Here is a 19,793-nt window from a genome sequence, read left to right on the forward strand (position 1 = left end):
GGAGTATTTTACGGTGAGCAACCACAAATGCGGTTTTGTCCATCGCTTCATTGGGTGACAACAGGAAACCATAGGACGTCCTGAAGCAGTCCCTGGGGAGGGAAACAGCAAAAACTCCATTCAAGTCAGAGAGCTAGCCACTGCCACTTGCTCCGGCGGTGAGCCCACATCTTTCCGGACACATGTCAGCTGACATGTGCCCGCAATAGCTGCAGGTGGAATCGAAATCCACCAGCAGCCATTAAACAGTTAAATGCCACTGTCAAACCGACAGCGGCATTTAAATCCCACTTCCGGCAATTGCGCTGGAAATACGCACACCAGTGAACCCCGTCACGTGATCGCGGGTCATCGGTATGTTGGCATGACAACCTGAGGTCTCCTGGAGACCTCTATGGTTGTCAGTGCCGGCTTGCTGTGAGCGCCACCCAGTGGTCGGCGCTCATAGCAAGTGAGTAAATCTGCTATATAGAGGCGATCTGATCACCGCCTCTGTGTAGCAGAGCCGATCGGGCTGTAACAGCTTCTAGTCTCCTACTATTGAAGCATGCTAAAAGTAAAAAAAATATATATATATTAACCCCTTTACCCCCAAGGGTGGTTTGTACGTTAATGACCGGGCCAATTTTTACATTTCTGACCACTGTCTCTTTATGAGGTTATAACTCCAAAACGCTTCAACGGATCTTAGCGATTCTGAGATTGTTTTCTTGTAACATATTGTACTTCATGATAGTGGTAAAATTTCTTCGATATAACTTGCGTTTATTTGTGAAAAAAAAAAAACGGAAATTTGGCGAAAATTTTTAAAATTTCTCAATTTTCCAACTTTTTATTTTTATTCTGTTAAACCAGAGAGTTATGTGACACAAAATAGTTAATAAATAACATTTCCCACATGTCTACTTTACATCAGCACAATTTTGGAAACAAAATTTTTTTTTTTTTTCTAGTAAGTTATAAGCGTTAAAATTTGACCAGCAATTTCTCATTTTTACAACAAAATTTACAAAACCATTTTTTTTTTAGGGACCACCTCACATTTGAAGTCATTTTGAGGGGTCTATATGGCAGAAAATACCCAAAAGTGACACCATTCTGAAAACTGCACCCCTCAAGGTGCTCAAAACCACATTCAAGAAGTTTATTAACCCTTCAGGTGCTTCACAGCAGCAGAAGCAACATGGAAGGAAAAAATTAACATTTTACTTTTTAGTCACAAAAGTGATCTTAGAGCAATAATTTTTTTTAATTTCCCAAGGGTAAAAAAAGAAAATGGACCTCAAAAGTTGTTGTCCAATTTGTCCTGAGTACGCTGATAACCCATATGTGGGGGGGGGGGGGGGGGGGAAACCACTGTTTGGGCGCATGGCAGGGCTCAGAAGGAAAGGAGCGCCGTTTGACATTTTCAAGCTAAAATTGGCTGGAATTGAGATTGGACGCCATGTCGCGTTTGGCGAGCCCCTGATGTGCCTAAACAGTGGAAACCCCCCACAAGTGACCCCATTTTGGAAACTTGACCCCCTAAGGAACTTATCTAGGTGTGTGGTGAGAATTTTGAACCTCCAAGTGCTTCACTAAAGTCTATGATGCCCGGCGTGAAAATAAAAAATTCTATTTTTTTCCCACAAAAATGACGTTTCAGTCCCCAATTTTTTATTTTCCCAAGGGTAACAGGAGAAATTGGACCCCAAAAGTTGTTGTCCAATTTGTCCTGAGTACGCTGGCACCCCATATGTGGGAGAAAACTACTGTTTGGGCACACTTCGGGACTCGGAAGGGAAGTAGTGACGTCTTGGAATGCAGACTTTGATGGAATTGTCTGCAGGCATCATGTTCCATTTGGTGAGCCCCTGATGTGCCTAAACAGTAGAAACTCCCCACAAGTGACTCCATTTTGGAAACTTGACCCCCTAAGGAACTTATCTAGGTGTGTGGTGAGAATTTTGAACCTCCAAGTGCTTCACTAAAGTTTATGATGCCCGGCGTGAAAATAAAAAATTCTATTTTTTTCCCACAAAAATGATCTTTCAGTCCCCAATTTTTTTTTTTCTAAGGGTAACAAGAGAAATTGGACCCCAAAAGTTGCTGTCCAATTTGTTCTGAGTACGCTGGTACCCCATATGTGGGAAAAAACTGTTTGGGCACTTCGGGACTCAGAAGGGAAGCAGTGACGATTTGGAATGCAGACTTTGATGGACTAGTTCTGAGGGCGTCATGTTCCGTTTGCAGAGCCCCTGATGTGCCTAAACAGTAAAAAAAAAAAACACAAGTGACATCATTTTGGAACCTAGACCCCCAACTTACTTAGATATGCCCCCTCTTTGGAACTAATCTACTGGTTCCTGTTAAGTAAATTAGTAGTGCATGGAGGTGTGGTACAATTTGAAGCAGTCCTTGATACACAGGCCAGGTTTGTCGGGGCAGGTGTCGCATTGATAGATGGTGTCCTTGCGTACTCCTCTTTTGTAGCACACTCGGCACCTTTTTTGCGGCTTACCTTTTCTATCAGTTGGTGGGACCACCCCCGGAAAATGCTGACCTGGTACAATACGAGCACCCTCAGTTCCGGAAGTACTGAGGCCCGCTCCTTCCCTCGTGCCAAACATCAGGGCCTTAACCACTACCTCCTGGAACTGAAGGTACAACGTATCAGTGTGTCGTGCACATCGTGACAGCAGGAAAGCGTTGAGCATTGCCATTTGTACGATGTACACAAACAGCTTTTTGTACCACACCTTGGCCTTCCTCAAAGCACTGTACGGTTGGAGGAGTTGATCGGAGAGATCAACGCCTCCCATGTTTTTGTTGTACCCCAGTACACAGTCCGTTTGCAGACCTGTGTAGAGGTACCCCATACACTGCTGAGGGCACTGCCATCACCGTGTATGGTGGTAAAGAGAAGGACATCCCTCTTGTCCTTGTACTTGACCACCAGCAGGTGGTCGCTACATTGGGCTTTGTTCTCACCTTTTCTGAGCATCTGCCCAAGTAGCGTCTCTGATTTTTACGGACAGTACCGCAGGCTGCGGTACCTCGCGCAGAGAGGGATTTGTAGAGTGGGATGCTGGAATAAAAGTTATCGGTGTAGAGGTGATAACCTTTATCCAGCAGTGGGTGCACCAAATCCCACACAATTTTCCCACTCACTCCCAGGATAGAAGGACACTCAGGCGGTTCAATCCTGCTGTCCTTCCCTTCATACACTCTAAAGCTGTAGGTGTACCCTGAGGTACTCTCACAGAGCTTGTAGAGTTGGATTCCATACCTGGCCCTCTTGTTGGGCAGGTATTGACAGAATCTGAGCCGCCCCTTAAAATGAACCAAGGACTCATCCACGCAGATGTCCCTTTTGGGCACGTACACTTCAGCAAACTTTTTGCTGAAGTGTTCAATGACCGGCCGAACTTTGAACAGACGGTCAAAATTGGGGTCATCTCGTGCAGGACACCGTGCATTATCGTTGTAATGCAGGAACTTATGGATGGCCTCAAAACGCATCCGAACCATGACCATTCGGAACACTGGAGTGTTATATAAAATATCTATACTCCAATATTGCCGAATTTCTGGCTTCTTCACGATCCCCATGTGGAGGACCAGGCCCCCAAACTGCATCATTTCAACTGCGTCTACAGGAGACCAGTTAGAAAATGATGAACCGGGGTTTTGCTCCAAAAATTGCCGAGCATACAAATTAGTTTGCTCCACCATGAGGTTAATAAAATCCTCAGAGAAAAAAGACTTTAAAAAAGTCTATTTCTGTGAGGCCGGTGGTGTCAAACTTGATTCCTGATTCTGCCACAAAATCAGGAATCAGTGGCTCGTAATTTTCGGGGGGCGAGGTCCATATGGGGTCCGAAGAGGGGCACGCTGGTTCATCTTCAGGAGTGGGCGCTGCCTCATCTTCTCTCCTGGGGCGTCTGCGTGGCGGTTCCGCAGGACCCGAGGAGCAGGAGGAGGAGGAGGAAGAGGATGAAGAATCTGAAGAGTAAAGGAATGTGGGATCCTCTCCCTCGCTATCAGTGTCGGAGGCAAGGAAAGAATATGCCTCCTCCGCTGAATAGCGCTGATGGGACGAACGGGACATTTTTTTTGGTGAGTATGGTGCTTGGGTGTAATTTATTGGTAACTATGTGTACGTGTGGGGGGGATAGTGTTTGGTGCAAACTATTCTGAAAAGGAAAAGCTAAAGGAAAAAAAAGCAAATAGGGAAAAAAAAATACCTGTGAAAGGAAAAGTCTAAAACAGCAGGCCCTAGCTCTGATAAGTGAACTGCGTCACTTATCAAAGTTTGGCGGCTGCTGGGTGTGTGAACGGGGATGTGAAAAAAAAAACGGCAGGCACGAGAGCTCTGATAAGTGAACCGCGTCACTTATAAAAGTTCGGCGGCGGCTGGGTGCGCGGACGGGGATGTGGAAAAAAAAAAAAAAAAAAGAAACGAAAGGCACGGGTTTAGACGCAGTGGCTGGGTGGCGGACGGGGATGTGGAAAAAAAAAGAAAGAAACGAAAGGCACGGGTTTAGACGCAGCGGCTGGGTGCGCGGACGGGGATGTGGAAAAAAAAGAAAAAGAAACGAAAGGCACGGGTTTAGACGCAGTGGCTGGGTGCGCGGACGGGGATGTGGGAAAAACAAAAGAAACGAAAGGCACGGGTTTAGACGCAGCGGCTGTGTGCGCGGACGGGAAAGTGGAAAAAAAAGAAAAGAAATGAAAGGCACGGGTTTAGACGGGGCAGCTGGGTGCGCGGACGGGGATGTGGAAAAGAAAAGTGAGCACGAGTGTTGATCGGTGAACTGCGTCACCAATCAACGCTCGGCGGCGCTAAGGGGGGTGAAAAAGAAAAGCGAGCACGAGTGTTGATCGGCGAACTGCGTCACCAATCAACGCTCGGCGGCTGCTAAATTTGGGCACGGACGGACGCGGCGCAAATTGGGGGTGGAGGGGGAAGGGGGGATGAAAGATCGGGCCGGGATCGGGGATGAACACTTACGTTTGTAGTCTCTCTTCTTTCTTCTTTCTTTAGCAAGAATTATGGTGTCACAGGCTACTGTGGCAACACAAGTCTCAGGACAGGAGGGGGATCTGTCAGCGTGACCGCTCTGCAGGAACCCTCAACAAGTGTGAGGATTCCTGCAGAGCAGTCAGACAGGTCAGGGGCAGGTGAGACAGGTCACAGAGCGGTCACACCGCTGCTGTGACCTGTGATTGGTGGGATCGATGATCACATCGATCCCACTAATCAGGGGAGGCCCTGGTGACGCCGGTGTTGCTAGGCACCAGCCTATGATCAGAGCTCACAGCTCCGATCATAGGCTGGTCACCGGCAGGTCACCAGCAAGTGACCGGTAGGTCACCATCAGGGCACAGCGCGGTCATACCGCTGCTGTGCCCTGTGATTGGCGCGATCAACGATCACATCGATCGCGCCAATCAGCTGCAGATTCCAGAGCAGGGCACAGACGCAGGGCACGGGAGGCAGGCACCGGAGCAGGTAGTTACCAGCAGGGCACAGCGAAGTAACACCGCCGCTGTGCCCTGCGATTGGCTGAAACAATGTGAAAGGCTGTGATTGGCTTTTCAGAATTGAACAGCCAATCACAGCAATTGGGAGGCCGGCGCCATACCCCAAGATGCCGAGGCCATCTTCCGTAAGGTAAGATGGCGTCGGAATTTTAATGCGATCACCGCGACTTAAGTCGCGGTGTCGCATTAAAGGGCATGACGTACTATCCCGTCGATGGTCATACGGGCCCACCCCACCTCGACGGGATAGTACGTCAGATGTCAGAAAGGGGTTAAAAAAATAAACATCATTAACCCCATTCAAAATAAAACAATATAAATAAATTCAAAACATACACATATTTGATATAGCCGCGTTCAGATTCACCCGATCTATCAAGAAAAAAAAGGATTAACCTGATCGCTAAACGGCGTAGCGACAAAAAAAGCCAAAACACCAGAATTACTTTTTTTGGTTGCCGTGACATTGCATTACAATGCATTAACGGGCAATCAAAAGATCGTATCGGCACCAAAATCGTATCATTAAAAAAGTCAGCTCGGCATGCAAAAAATAAGCCCTCAGCCAACCCGAGATCATGAAAAATGGAGACGCTACGGGTATCGAAAAATGGCGCTTTTTTTGTTTAACAAAGTTTGCAATTTTTTTCACCACTTAGAAAAGAACCTTAACGTTTGGTGTCTTTGAACTTGCAATGACCTGTAGAATCATAATGGCAGGTCAGTTTTAGCATTTAGTGAACCTAGCAAAAAAGCCAAACAAAAAAAAAACTGTGGGATTTCACTTTTTTTTTTGCATTTCATCGCACTTGGAATTTTCTCGTTTTCTAGTACACGACATGGTAAAACCAATGGTGTTGTTCAGAAGTGCAACTCGTCCCGCAAAAACATGCCCTCACATGGCCATACTGATGGAAAAATAAAAAAAAGTCATGGCTCTGGGAAGAAAGGGAGCGAAAAACGAAAACACAAAACCGAAAAAAGCTTCGGGGCTAGGGGGTTAAACTGAGCCACTGAGGATTCTAGTAGAACAGAGGAACCTGCAAGAAAAGGTCTGGAAGGTCCAGGAGTTTCCACGGAGTGTCCGCGAGAAGGTTGACTACTTCTGCGTACCAGGGTTTTCTGGGCCAGTCTGGAGCGATGAGAATGAGACTTCATGGGTATGTTGATAATCCAGCCCAGAAGGGAGAGGGTGCCAGAATGTTATTTAGACTAGAGACATGCTGAGGAGGGTGCCGCCTTGATGAGAATGTCATCTAACTAGGGGGTAACAAGGATGCCCTTGCGTCGAACAATGGCCATAAATGTCGCATTTATCTTTGTGAAGACTCTGGGTGCTGTGGCTAAGCAGAATGGCAGTGCAGTGAACTGAAAATGGAACAGCTGTACCGTGAACCGAATAAATCTCTGGTGAGGAGGAAAAATGAGATTATGTAGGTGTAGGCATCCTGAAGGTCCAAGGAGAATAGGAGCTCCCCGGGTTCCACAGAGGCAATTTCAGAACGAAGGAACTCCATTCTGAAATGGAACGGTCAGAACACTTTTGTTCAACAGTTTGAGATCCAGAATGGGACAAAAGTGTCCATCCTTCTTTGGGACCACAAACAGGTTTGAATAGAAAGCTGAAAAGCGACCTGGTGAAGGAACGGGAACAATGACCCCTGCCTCAGCGAGCAGGCTGAAAGCTTCGAAAAATTCAGGAATGAGGAAACGATACTTTAGTGGGCAGGACTCGTAAAATCGAAAGGGAGGGACCATAGAAAATTCCATCTTGTAACCGTGGGAGATGTCTCCAACCAAGGCGTCGACTAAAGAGAGCCATTAGTCAAGAAACTGAAGGAGATGTCTGCCCACCCCCGAGAGGTTTCCCAGGTGGGAGCGACTCATCATGCTGAAGAAAATCTGTTAGATCCGGTAATGGAAAGCCGGAACCGGTGGGCTCGGGGCGCCAGGTAGAGGCTGGCTCGAAGGAAGACCTCTTCCTTTCGTGGTGGGCTGGAGAATTGTCTTGTTGATTGGTAGTTTGAACTGGTAATCTCTCAAAGGAAGGAAACTGCACTGTGCGAAGCTTGGGAGGCAGGCGTTTAGGTCTTTGTTGAGGCAGTGAAGTACTCTTGCCTCCCGTGGCAATGGAAATTATCTTATCCAATTTCTCCCCGAAAAGACGAGAGCCCTGGAAGGGAAGACTAATAAAGGACCTCTTGGAAGCCGTGTCTGATTGACATGCTTTCAACCATAAGACCCTGCGAATGGTGATGTTTCTGGCTGCCAGCGCAGCGCAAGCGGCTGCGTCGAGGGAGGCTGTGAGGAGATACTTCCCTGCATGACCGATTTGGTACGCTAGATCCAACTCAGAAGGTGTGGCTGACAGGATACCCTGACGGAGGAGTTTTGCACAGGCAGTTACTGCCTAGTCTACCCATGTCGCTACCAATGACAGGAAGAGGGCTGAGCCAACGGCCTCAAAGGCTGATTTGGCAAGGGCTCCTTTAAGGAGGCTGCATCAGAGAGAGGAAGAATAATGCTAATTGAGAGGCGGGTAATAGGAGGGCCAACTGAAACAGATCAGATGTAAAGCGTTTTTTTTCTATGGAAACACTTGTCAGTGTTATCATTCCTAAGCGAAGATTCCAGTGAATTCCTTGTGGTTGGATAAGGTTCCGAGAGGGCTCTTCGTCCTTCTGAATGATACGGTCTGCTCAGATTGTTTCTGTGTCCTGTATGTTAAGGAGCTGATTGACAGCTACAATTAGACCACTTACCGTGTCCCGTAGTTTAGAGACCTGTTTGGAGTCTACATCAGTCTGAGGTTCTGACTCCAGCAGAGATAGGGGCTCAGAGGCTGGAGGGAGAGAGGGTGATGGGATCATGGGTGATGAGGCTCTAGAAAAAAAAGGTGCTTGCACTAGTTTAAGAACACTTGAGGGGCCACAGGGTCCAAAACACCAAGGGAAGCGAAAGGGGGGGGGGGGGCGGTGATAGAGAAAGGGCTGGGTAATTGTTTTAAGACCGAAACCAAGATGTAGTATACCTTGGTAATGTCACCTACAGACTGGGAGAGAGATGCAGCCCAGTCTCGTTCCGAGCAGTGGTGTGCTCCTGGGGTGGCATTTTAGAAGGGTTGCAGTTTGATCAGAGGGATGATGTGGAGTGTGGAGAACCTGGTGAAGCTGTGCTGCTGGGACAGGAGATGCGACACCTGAGACAGTAGCTGAAGATGGCCCTGGGTAGAGGTGGCGGTGCCGGTAATCATGCAAAGTTTTCCCGCTCACTGAAGGAGGGTCTGTGGAAAGGCGCACAAGAGACGGAGTGCTGGGAGGTAGAAGCGTTCTGATTGGTTGGGAGCCCCAAAACTGTCTGAATGGAGATTTCTGTCTGGAAGATCCGGAATCCCTCTTCGCAGAATTGGTGCCAGAGATTGACGTCGAGAACTTGGGTGCAAACCATGAAGTGTCTGGAAGCAGATCTTCGGGAAGTAATCATAAGGTTTGTGTGTTCATCTTCCCACCATGAATACCTGGATTCTGGGGGGCAAGCGGGCCGGGGATGAAGAAAAGGACCAGTCTGCCTATCCTCAGTGCAGATGTCCTGATGTGTCAGGGGGATAAAGACCTGCCGGATGGACCAGCGACAACAGTTGTGATGTAATCCCTCAGTGTGCTCTCTGTCTTTAAGGGGTACAATAGGGTGAACATTTACACACTGTTGTCTTAATCACATGCTTAACCTGCAAAATGGACATCATTAATAAAAAAAACAACAAACCTAAGGTAGAAAAAGGATTAGCTTTACATCCACCAACTGGCACAAACTACTGGGGAGGAGCCAACATTTTTTTTTCTTTTTTCAAAGTGTCAACCTCCTAGCGGCAACAGCATATACCCATTGTTTCCTGTGTCCCCCCAATGCAACCGCCGAAAGGAAGAGGAGGGCTTTAGACAAAAAAAAAAAAAAGGCATGCAATTCCCATGTCGCAGAAGGAGAGAAGGGGCGTGGCTGAAGCGGGAGAAAAGCCTGAGGGACAAGCAAGGGGGTGGGGCCGAGCGCCAAACAAAAGCCAGGGCCTAGTGTAGGAAGAGAGGCCGGTGGTAGAGAGAGAGAGTGGCATGGAGGAATAAAAACCAGGTGAAAAGTGGGCCTAAAACCAGTTACAGAAAAAAAAAAAAAAAACACACACACAATCATAATCACACTTAATAAAAGATCCCCACATCACTGTTCCCCTAATACAGAACCCCACATAATTGTTCCCCTAATACAGAGCCCCGCATCATTGTTCCCTTAATACACAGCCCACATCATTGTTCCCTTAATACAGAGCCCCACATCATTGTTCCCCTAATACAGAGCCCCACACACGTACCCCTAATACAGAGCCCCACACACGTACCCCTAATACAGGGCCCCAAACACATACCCCTTATACAGAACACAGTACACACATGAACATTGATTAAATTGAGAACCCTGTCAGATTTCACGACACTAAACACCTACGATGAATCCTCTTCCGATTCTAAAATCTAGCCAGACGTTCAAATCTGTAGGGCTGAAGCTATTTCAGTGGTGTGGAAACACTGAGGGAAAAAAGGGGGGGTACCTCTTCGTCCCTGGAGAGGTCATGGATGTAAAAAACAGACATCAAAACTTCACCAGATAGTAGGATGTCTGCACCTCCTCACAGTCAGGCTCTGGTGGGCGAGTGGGCAGGAGAGTAGGGCAAGCGGGGCTGTGGAATCGGTAAGCCAAACCACTCCTCAATTTCCCTGACTCCTGACTCAGACTCCACAGCACCGGTCACTACTGAGCATGTGCATAAAGCGCAGCACAGATTCATCTCAACTAAAAGCAGAGATCCGGAACAGAAGACATTTACAGGACATTTCATAACTTTCAAAAATTCTTATGAAAAAAAAACTTACAGCACATCCTGAATTGTACTACTGTACCCTATTATATAGTTTAGGAGTCGGAGTTGGTTCATTTTATAGACTCAGTCTCCATCAAAATGGACTACGACTCCACAGCCCTGGGGGCAAGGACCATTCTTCGAATCACCTAAACACTCTTAGGGGCAGGGATCCTGCCGAATAGATAGATGAGAATACGGGGTGTCCGTACACGGCATACTCACTGTCTCTATGTGGGTTAACAGTGTGACTGTTCACACTGAATCATTCCGTGGGATAGAAGAGGAAACCCTCAAAAGAAAAGGGAAATAATTTAAAAAAAAAAATAAAAAAAAACACTGAAAACCAAGTAGATATGGGTCTAAAGAAAGACTTTTTTCTGCCTTCTACTGACACTAAGCTAAACTGATTATCTTGACTCCAATTGGTGGGGTGTACACTGCACCGGGAGGAGCTAATTTTTTTTGTGCATAGTGGCAGCAGCATACACCCATGGTTCCGTGTCCCCCAAAGAAGCGAGAGAAATAATGATTTCCTTTGAGTACCAAAAGGACAGTGCCTCACACAGGGAGGAAGGGGCAATGACACAACAACACAAGAGGCGCTGACACTGGTTGACAGGGACATTTACGGGATTAGCAGCCGCTCCAATCGCTGCTGTTAGAGGCAAGTGCCAGCTGGGCAACAGGGCTGGCACCTAATGTATGCAGTGGTTCAGCTCATGACTGCACTCTATACATGTGCAAAGAGGTGGGGGAGGTGGTTGGAATTCATCTTGTATGGACTGTGGAGTGTATATGAACTTATTCATGGATAAAAGAAAACATTTTATGGTAATGTTCACAGACCTTCACCATTCTTGAGTTAGTTCGTAAAAGTTTGCGTACAATCATCAAAAGGAAATCCATTTCTTCAGTGCGTTCATGGACCTATTCAAGGCAATAAGCAGATTAAAAAGAGGTTACGTTTATTATTTTTATATTATTAACATTTTATTATCTTATGACATCTCGAAAGTCTTGATCGTTGGGGGTCCAGGTGAACAGACCACCACCAATAGGTGAAACCAAGGGGCAGAAAAGCTCCGCTGAGCTCTTTTAATCCAAATTTTTTTTTACTAGAAGGTCTATGATCTAGGATAGGATTTTACGTTTTACTGGTGGGAGAGCGACTTCAAAGACCATAACCAATCCTGAGAGTGAAAGGACTACTACAACCCTCCTCAGCAGCAACCTGGCCGCCCACTGTACAGGTGAACTGCAGCATAGTGAACAGGGCATCTGCAGTTCTCTGCACAGAGCACCTGGGGCACCACTGAGCAGAAAAGCAAATACATCATGAGGCTGCAGCACTGCTGATTCAATATCAGGCGGGAGCCTGGACAATGGACCAAAAGAGTGGTTAAAAGGTAAAGTCTCATCAAATAATTACCTAATATTAGACTACTCCTTGCTGTTCTTCACATAAAAATGAACAGCAATAACTCAATCTGTATGTACAGAAGAGCCATCCAAGCATGATCTAAACTGAGCAAAGGTCACTGTGAAAAAAGGAAGTGAGCCGAGAACCTGTGTTACCTACTGTATATAGAGGTGTTATCAGTCATTGTACAGGAGGAGGAGGTGAGCTGTGACATCACCTATTGTGAATGGTGGATCCTGTGTTATCTACTGTATATAGAGGTGTTATCAGTCATTGTACAGGAGGAGGAGGTGAGATGTGGCATCAACTATTGTGTATGGTGGATCCTGTGTTATCTACTGTATATAGAGGTGTTATCAGTCATTGTACAGGAGGAGGAGGAGGTGAGCTGTGACATCACCTATTGTGAATGGTGGATCCTGTGTTATCTACTGTATATAGAGGTGTTATCAGGCATTGTACAGGAGGAGGAGGTGAGCTGTGACATCACCTATTGTGAATGGTGGATCCTGTGTTACTTACTGTATATAGAGGTGTTATCAGTCATTGTACAGGAGGAGGAGGTGAGCTGTGACATCGCCTATTGTGAATGGTGGATCCTGTGTTATCTACTGTATATAGAGGTGTTATCAGTCATTGTACAGGAGGAGGAGGTGAGCCGTGACATCACCTATTGTGTATGGTGGATCCTGTGTTATCTACTGTATACAGAGGTGTTATCAGTCATTGTACAGGAGGAGGAGGAGGTGAGCTGTGACATCACCTATTGTGAATGGTGGATCCTGTTTTATCTACGGTATATAGAGATGTTATCAGTCATTGTACAGGAGGAGGAGGTGAGCTGTGGCATCAACTATTGTGTATGGTGGATCCTGTGTTATCTACTGTATATAGAGGTGTTATCAGTCATTGTACAGGAGGAGGAGGTGAGCTGTGACATCACCTATTGTGAATGGTGGATCCTGTGTTATCTACTGTATATAGAGGTGTTATCAGTCATTGTACAGGAGGAGGAGGTGAGATGTGGCATCAACTATTGTGTATGGTGGATCCTGTGTTATCTACTGTATATAGAGGTGTTATCAGTCATTGTACAGGAGGAGGAGGTGAGATGTGGCATCAACTATTGTGTATGGTGGATCCTGTGTTATCTACTGTATATAGAGGTGTTATCAGTCATTGTACAGGAGGAGGAGGTGAGCTGTGACATCGCCTATTGTGAATGGTGGATCCTGTGTTATCTACTGTATATAGAGGTGTTATCGGTCATTGTACAGGAGGAGGAGGAGGTGAGCCGTGACATCACCTATTGTGTATGGTGGATCCTGTGTTATCTACTGTATATAGAGGTGTTATCAGTCATTGTACAGGAGGAGGAGGTGAGCTGTGACATCACCTATTGTGAATGGTGGATCCTGTGTTATCTACTGTATATAGAGGTGTTATCAGTCATTGTACAGGAGGAGGAGGTGAGATGTGACATCACCTATTGTGAATCCTGTGTTTTCTACTGTATATACAGGTGATATCGGTACTTACAAATGAGGAGGATAGAATGGGAAATACCCCATTTTAAAAAAAATTTCTGCCTTAACTTTCATATTACAATCAACGTCATATGAACTAGTGAGCAGACTCACAATGTTTTTCACAACAGCCTGTATTCTGCATATGGATATTGTAAATGAGTGTATGTGAACGTGTGGGTAAAGGTTTAAGCGTCCATTTTAAATGGAGTCTAACACTACTTCAGTGCAAGCAAAGGATGTGCAGGATAGGGCAGAGTAAAACATTATGAAAGTCGCCTTTCACATCAACTGCTGTGTCGCAATTCAAATCAAATGGATATGTAAATTAGGTCCGCAAGTGCAGGGGTGGGCAGATCAGCGCACTTGTAGGCTGTGGCTCCTCTTCTCCATGGTTCCAATACTTTATTAAAGTAGGAGACAGAAATAACATTATGCAGCAGAGGCTCTATCTCTGCTAACAATGAAGAAGTGGGAGCAGCGCTGGCAGGCCTGTCCGTAATTGTACTGAAAAGACCATCAGTGCACGTAACAAGCTAGTGAAAGCAGAATTACGAGTCAGCGGATGGCACTGTAATAAGTGTCCTGCCGATGCAGGAATAGTGCTGCTGACAGGTTACCTTTAAAAATTTTCAAGCCAAACCATATGTAAAGATAAAAAAAGATAGTATAGACAAATTAAATAAGTCATTTGATTTTTCCAAGGATACCTAAGCACGTAGGAAGACCTGCTCAAAAGCAACCAAAAGGTCACCCTCCTGCTGACATTTCAGCAATGACAATGAACTGCCGGGAGGATTTATTAAAGGAGGAAACCATGCAAAGGAAAGCTAACAGGTTTTCATTTTTTAAAGAGCATTCACATACTACAATGAACGTCATACTTTTATATAGGAGTTTGTGGAATCATTACTTCTTATTCTGCAACTGTCCATACACGAGCTGCTGTCTGCCAAATGTCCGCTGGTCAGACAGCCATGAGGTTTCCAGAAAAAATATGTACAAAACTATGATATGTAAATATAAAATCGGCAGCACTCCACGAGTATACCACTAGACTTCTCGCTCTATCAGCTCGTACATAACATCACTTTTAGTGATGAATATTGGTGTTTGCATTGATCCAATATTTATGGGAGAGATTTTCTGCGGCGTAGTGTAGAGACAAACAAAACGCATTCACTCAGATAACCTTAAGGCCGTTTTAACCCCAGCAACTCAACGTCCGATGGATGATGCTATCCAGGCCACATTTCATCTCTTTATCAAGTGAACGTCACTGCAGAAGTCACGTGACATCAGTCATCGAAGGAGGAATCAGAAGAAAAAACCAAAATGGCCAGGGGCCAAGACAGCAATATGGAAGAACGCCGTGGAGACAACGAATGAAAGTTTTTTATATTTTAAAGCGACCATAATTTTTTTTTTAATCTATTTTTTTTTAAGTTGGGTTATTTAAAACTTTTAGGAACATTTCGATTCTACAGTCTCTTTGTATTAACTGTACACAGACTGCAGAATGAGTTTCCAGTAAATTCGCCAATGACCTAATTCAAAGGACAGAGCCCATGACGCTTATCTGTCGAAATTTGGACCAGTTGAAAGTTGATATTTGATGTGGACATCGATCAGCCAAGACAATGGTTCTGTAGACAGCAGATTATCAATGGGCTCCCTATGTACAGTGATATGTAAAAGGTTGTAGAAGACCAACTGTTCAATATTTTTAGGCACCTTCTTTATTTAATATTTTTAATCAAACTCTATAGGGAAATTTATTTTTATCCAAAAATACATGCATTTAAACCCTTTAACCCCAAGGGTGGTTTGCACGTTAATGACCGGGCCAATTATTAAAATTCTGACCACTGTCCCTTTATGAGGTTATAACTCTGGAACGCTTCAAAGGATCCCGGTGATTCTGACATTGTTTTCTAGTGACATATTGTCCGTAATGATAGTGGCAAAATGTATTTGATATTACCCGCGTTTATTTGTGAAAAAAACGAAAATTTTGCAATTTTCCAACTTTGAATTTTCATGCCCTTAAATCACAGAGATATGTTACTGCTACACAAAATGCTTAACAAGTAACATTTCCCACATGTCTGTTTTACATCAGCACAATTTTGGAACCAACATTTTTTTTTGTTAGGGAGTTAAGGGTTAAAAGTACACCAGCGATTTCTCATTTTTACAACACCATTTTTTTTTTCTTTAGGGACCACATCACATTTGAAGTCACCTTGAGGGGTCTATATGATAGAAAATACCAAAAAGTGACACCATTCTAAAAACTGCACCCTTGTTTAAAAAAAAAAAATGAACATTTAACCTTTTTTTTTTTCACAAAAAATTACTTCAGATCCAATGTTTTATTTTACCAAGGGTAATAGGAGAAATTGGACCCCAAAAGTTGTTGTGCAATTTGTCCTGAACACGCCGATACCCCATATGTGGGGGTAAACCACTGTTTGGGCGCATGGCAGAGCTCAGAAGGGAAGGAGCAACGTTTGACTTTTTCAACGCAGAATTGGCTGGAATTGAGATCAGACGCCATGGTCGCATTTGCAGAGCCCCTGGTGTGCCTAAACAGTGGAAACCCCAAATGACACCATTTTGGAAACTAGACCATCAAAGGCAGAGGTGTCAAACTGCATTCCTCGAGGGCCGCCAACAGGTCATGTTTTCAGGATTTCCTTAGCATTCCACAAGGTGCTGGAATCATTCTGTGCAGGTGATTAAATTATCACCTGTGCAATACAAGGAAATCCTGAAAACATGACCTGTTGGCAGCCCTCGAGGAATGCAGTTTGACACCTCTGACCTAAGGAACTTCTCTAAATGTGTAGTGAGCACTTTGAACCCCCAATTGTTTCACTAAAGTTTATAATATAGAGCCGTGAAAATTAAAAAAATCATTTTTTTCCCACAAAAATGATCTTTTCGACCCCATTTTTTTATTTTCACAAGGGTATCCAGAGAAATTGGACCCCAAAAGTTGTTGTGCAATTTGTCCTGAGTACGCTGATACCCCATATGTGGGGGGAACCACCATTTGGGCACATGGCAGACCCTGGAAGGGAAGGAGCGCCATTTTGGAATGCAGACTTTGATGGACTGTCTGCGGGCGTCACGTTGCGTCTGCAGAGCCCCTGATGTACCTAAAACAGTAGAAACCCCCATAAATGACCCCATATTGGAAACTAGACCCCCCTAAGGAACTTATTTAGATTTGTTGTGTGAACTTTGAACCCCCAAGATTCACACTAAAGTTTATAACTCAGCCGTAAAAACAAAAAAATCCTTTTTTTTTCCCACAAAAATGATTTTTTAGCCCCCAGTTTTGCATTTTCCCAAGGGTAACAGGAGAAATCGGATCCCAAAAGTTGTCCAATTTGTCCTGAGTACGCTGATACCCCATATTGTGGGAGAAAACTAGTGTTTGGGCGCATGGCAGAGCTCGGAAAGGAAGAAGTGGCGTTTTAGAATGCAGACTTTGATGGAATGGTCTGCGAGCGTCACGTTGCGTTTGCAGAGCCCCTGATGTGCCTAAACAGTGGAAACCCCCCCAATTCTAACTCCAACCCTAACACACCCCTAACCCCAAACACACCCCTAACCCTCATCCCAACCCACCCCCAACCCGAATCACAACCTTAACCACACCCCTAACCCTGGCACACCGCTAACACAACCGTAAACTTAATGCAAACCCTAACCCCAACCCTAACGGGAAAATCAAAAAATAATTTTTTTAATTTTAGTATTTTTTCCTAAGGCGGTGATTAAGGGGGGGTTGATTTACTAGTTAAAGCAAGTTTTTACGTTTGGCAGCTGTCACACACTAAAAGATGCTTTTTATTGCAAAAAAATAGTTTTTACGTCACCATATTTTGAGAGCTATAATTTTTCCGTATTTTGGTTCACAGAGTCATATGAGGTCTTGTTTTTTGACGTTTTTATTGGTACCATTTTCAGGCACATGACAATTTTTTATCGCTTTTTATTCCGATTTTTGTTAGGCAGAATGGACAAAAAACAGCAATTCATGAATTTCTTTTTTTGGGGGCGCGTTTATACCTTTCCGCGTTTTATTATTTGGGTTAATACGATTACAGCGATACCTCATTTTAGGTTTTTGACACTTATATAATAAAAACTATTTTATATGAAAAATTATTTTTGCATCGCTTTATTCGGAGGGCTGTAACTTTTTTTTTTCGCTGATATCACTGTATGGAAGCTCGTTTTTGCGGGACAAGATGACATTTTCATCGGTACCATGTTTATTTATATCCGTCTCTTTTTATTGCGTGTTATTACACTTTTTGTTCGGCGGTATTGTTTTTTGCCTCGTTTTTTATTTATTTTTACGGTGTTCACTGAAGGGGTTAACTAGTGGGACAGTGTTATAGGTCGGGTCGTTACGGATGCCGCGATAATAAATATGTGTACTTTTATTGCTTTTTTTATTCACAAAGGAATTTATTTATTGGAACAATATTTATTTTTATTTATTTAGTAATAGTTTAAAAAATATTTTGGCACACTGTATTTTTTTTTTAATTTTTTTACTTTATAACTTTGTCCCAGGGTGGGACATCACTCTGTAATTGTCAGATCGCTGATCTGACACTTTGCACAACACTGTGTCAGATCAGCGATCTGACATGCAGTGCAGGAGGCTTGCTGGTGCCTGCTCTCAGCAGGCGCTTGCAAGCCACCTCCCTGCAGGACCCGGAAGGACTCCCGCAGCCATCTTGGATCCGGGGCCTGCAGGGAGGAGAACGGAGGAGACCCAAGGAACAACGCAATCAAATCACGTTGTTCTGAGGGTCTCAGGGAAGCACGCAGGGAGCCCCCTCCCTGCGCGATACTTCCCTTTGCCACCGGAACGCTGCAATCATGTTTGATAGCAGTGTTCCGGGGTTAATGTGTCAGGAGCGGTCCGTGACGGAGCGTTACGGACTTAGCGGTCCTTTAAAGGCATGAAAATTCAAAGTAAAAATGGGCCCGTCATTAACGTGCAAGCCATCCTTGGGGGTAAAGGGGTTAACCCCTTTACCCCCAAGGGTGGTTTGCACGTTAATGACCGGGCCAATTTTTACAATTCTGACCACTGTCCCTTTATGAGGTTATAACTCTGGAACGCTTTAACGGATCCCGGTGATTCTGACACTGTTTTCTCGTGACATATTGTACTTCATATGATCGTGGTAAAATTTCTTTGATATGAACTGCGTTTATTTGTGGAAAAAACGGAAATTTGGCGAAAATTTTGAAAATTTTCCAATTTTCCAACTATTTTATACAATTAAATAACAGAGATATGTCACACAAAATACTTAATAAGTAACATTTCCCACATGTCTACTTTACATCAGCACAATTTTGGAACCAACATTTTTTTTTGTTAGGGAGTTATAAGGGTTAAAAGTTGACCAGCAATTTCTCATTTTTACAACACCATTTTTTTTTTAGGGACCACATATCATTTGAAGTCATTTTGAGGGGTCTATATGATACAAAATACCCAAGTGTGACACCATTTTAAAAACTGCACCCCTCAAGGTGCTCAAAACCACATTCAAGAAGTTTATTAACCCTTCAGGTTTTCACAGGAATTTTTGGAATATTTAAATAAAAATGAACATTTAACTTTTTTACACACAAAATTTACTTCAGCTCCAATTTGTTTTATTTTACCAAGGGTAAGAGAAGAAATTGGACTCCAAAAGTTGTTGTACAATTTGTCCTGAGTACGCTGATACCCCCATATGTGGGGGTAAACCACTGTTTGGGCGCAAGGGAGAGCTCGGAAGGGAAGGAGCGCCATATGACTTTTCAATGCAAAATTGACTGGAATTGAGATGGGACGCCATGTTGTGTTTGGAGAGCCCCTGATGTGCCTAAACATTGAAACCCCCCACAAGTGACACCATTTTGGAAAGTAGACCCCTAAGGATCTTATCTAGATGTGTGGTGAGCATTTTGACCCACCAAGTGCTTCACAGAAGTTTATAATGCAGAGCAGTAAAAATAAAAATTCTTTTTTTTCCCACAAAAATTCTTTTTTAGCCCCAAGTTTTGTATTTTCCCAAGGGTAACAGGAGAAGTTGGACATCAAAAGTGGTTGTCCAATTTGTCCTGAGTACGCTCATACCCCATATGTGGGGGGGAACCACCGTTTGGGCGCATGGCAGAGCTCGGAAGGGAAGGAGCGCCATTTGGAATGCAGACTTGGATGGATTGGTCTGCAGGCGTCACGTTGCATTTGCAGAGCCCCTAATGTACCTAAACCGTAGAACCCCCCCACAAGTGACCCCATATTGGAAACTAGACCCACCAAGGAACTTATCTAGATGTGTTGTGAGAACTTTGAACCCCCAAGTGTTTCACTACCGTT

At 44.5% G+C, this 19,793-nt stretch overlaps 1 protein-coding gene across 2 annotated transcripts in view; it reads right to left on the reverse strand.

The window, feature by feature from the left end:
* TDRD9 (tudor domain containing 9) overlaps positions 1-19,793 on the reverse strand; it is a 395,302-nt gene that overhangs the window by 256,360 nt on the left and 119,149 nt on the right. For both annotated transcript variants that reach the window (XM_077266617.1, XM_077266625.1), the window contains one exon: positions 11,285-11,365. In XM_077266617.1, the coding sequence (XP_077122732.1) occupies positions 11,285-11,365 (81 nt within the window). The remainder of the gene's footprint in view (positions 1-11,284; positions 11,366-19,793) is intronic.

This window comes from Ranitomeya variabilis, chromosome 1, assembly GCF_051348905.1.
Source record: "Ranitomeya variabilis isolate aRanVar5 chromosome 1, aRanVar5.hap1, whole genome shotgun sequence".
NCBI lineage: Eukaryota > Metazoa > Chordata > Amphibia > Anura > Dendrobatidae > Ranitomeya > Ranitomeya variabilis.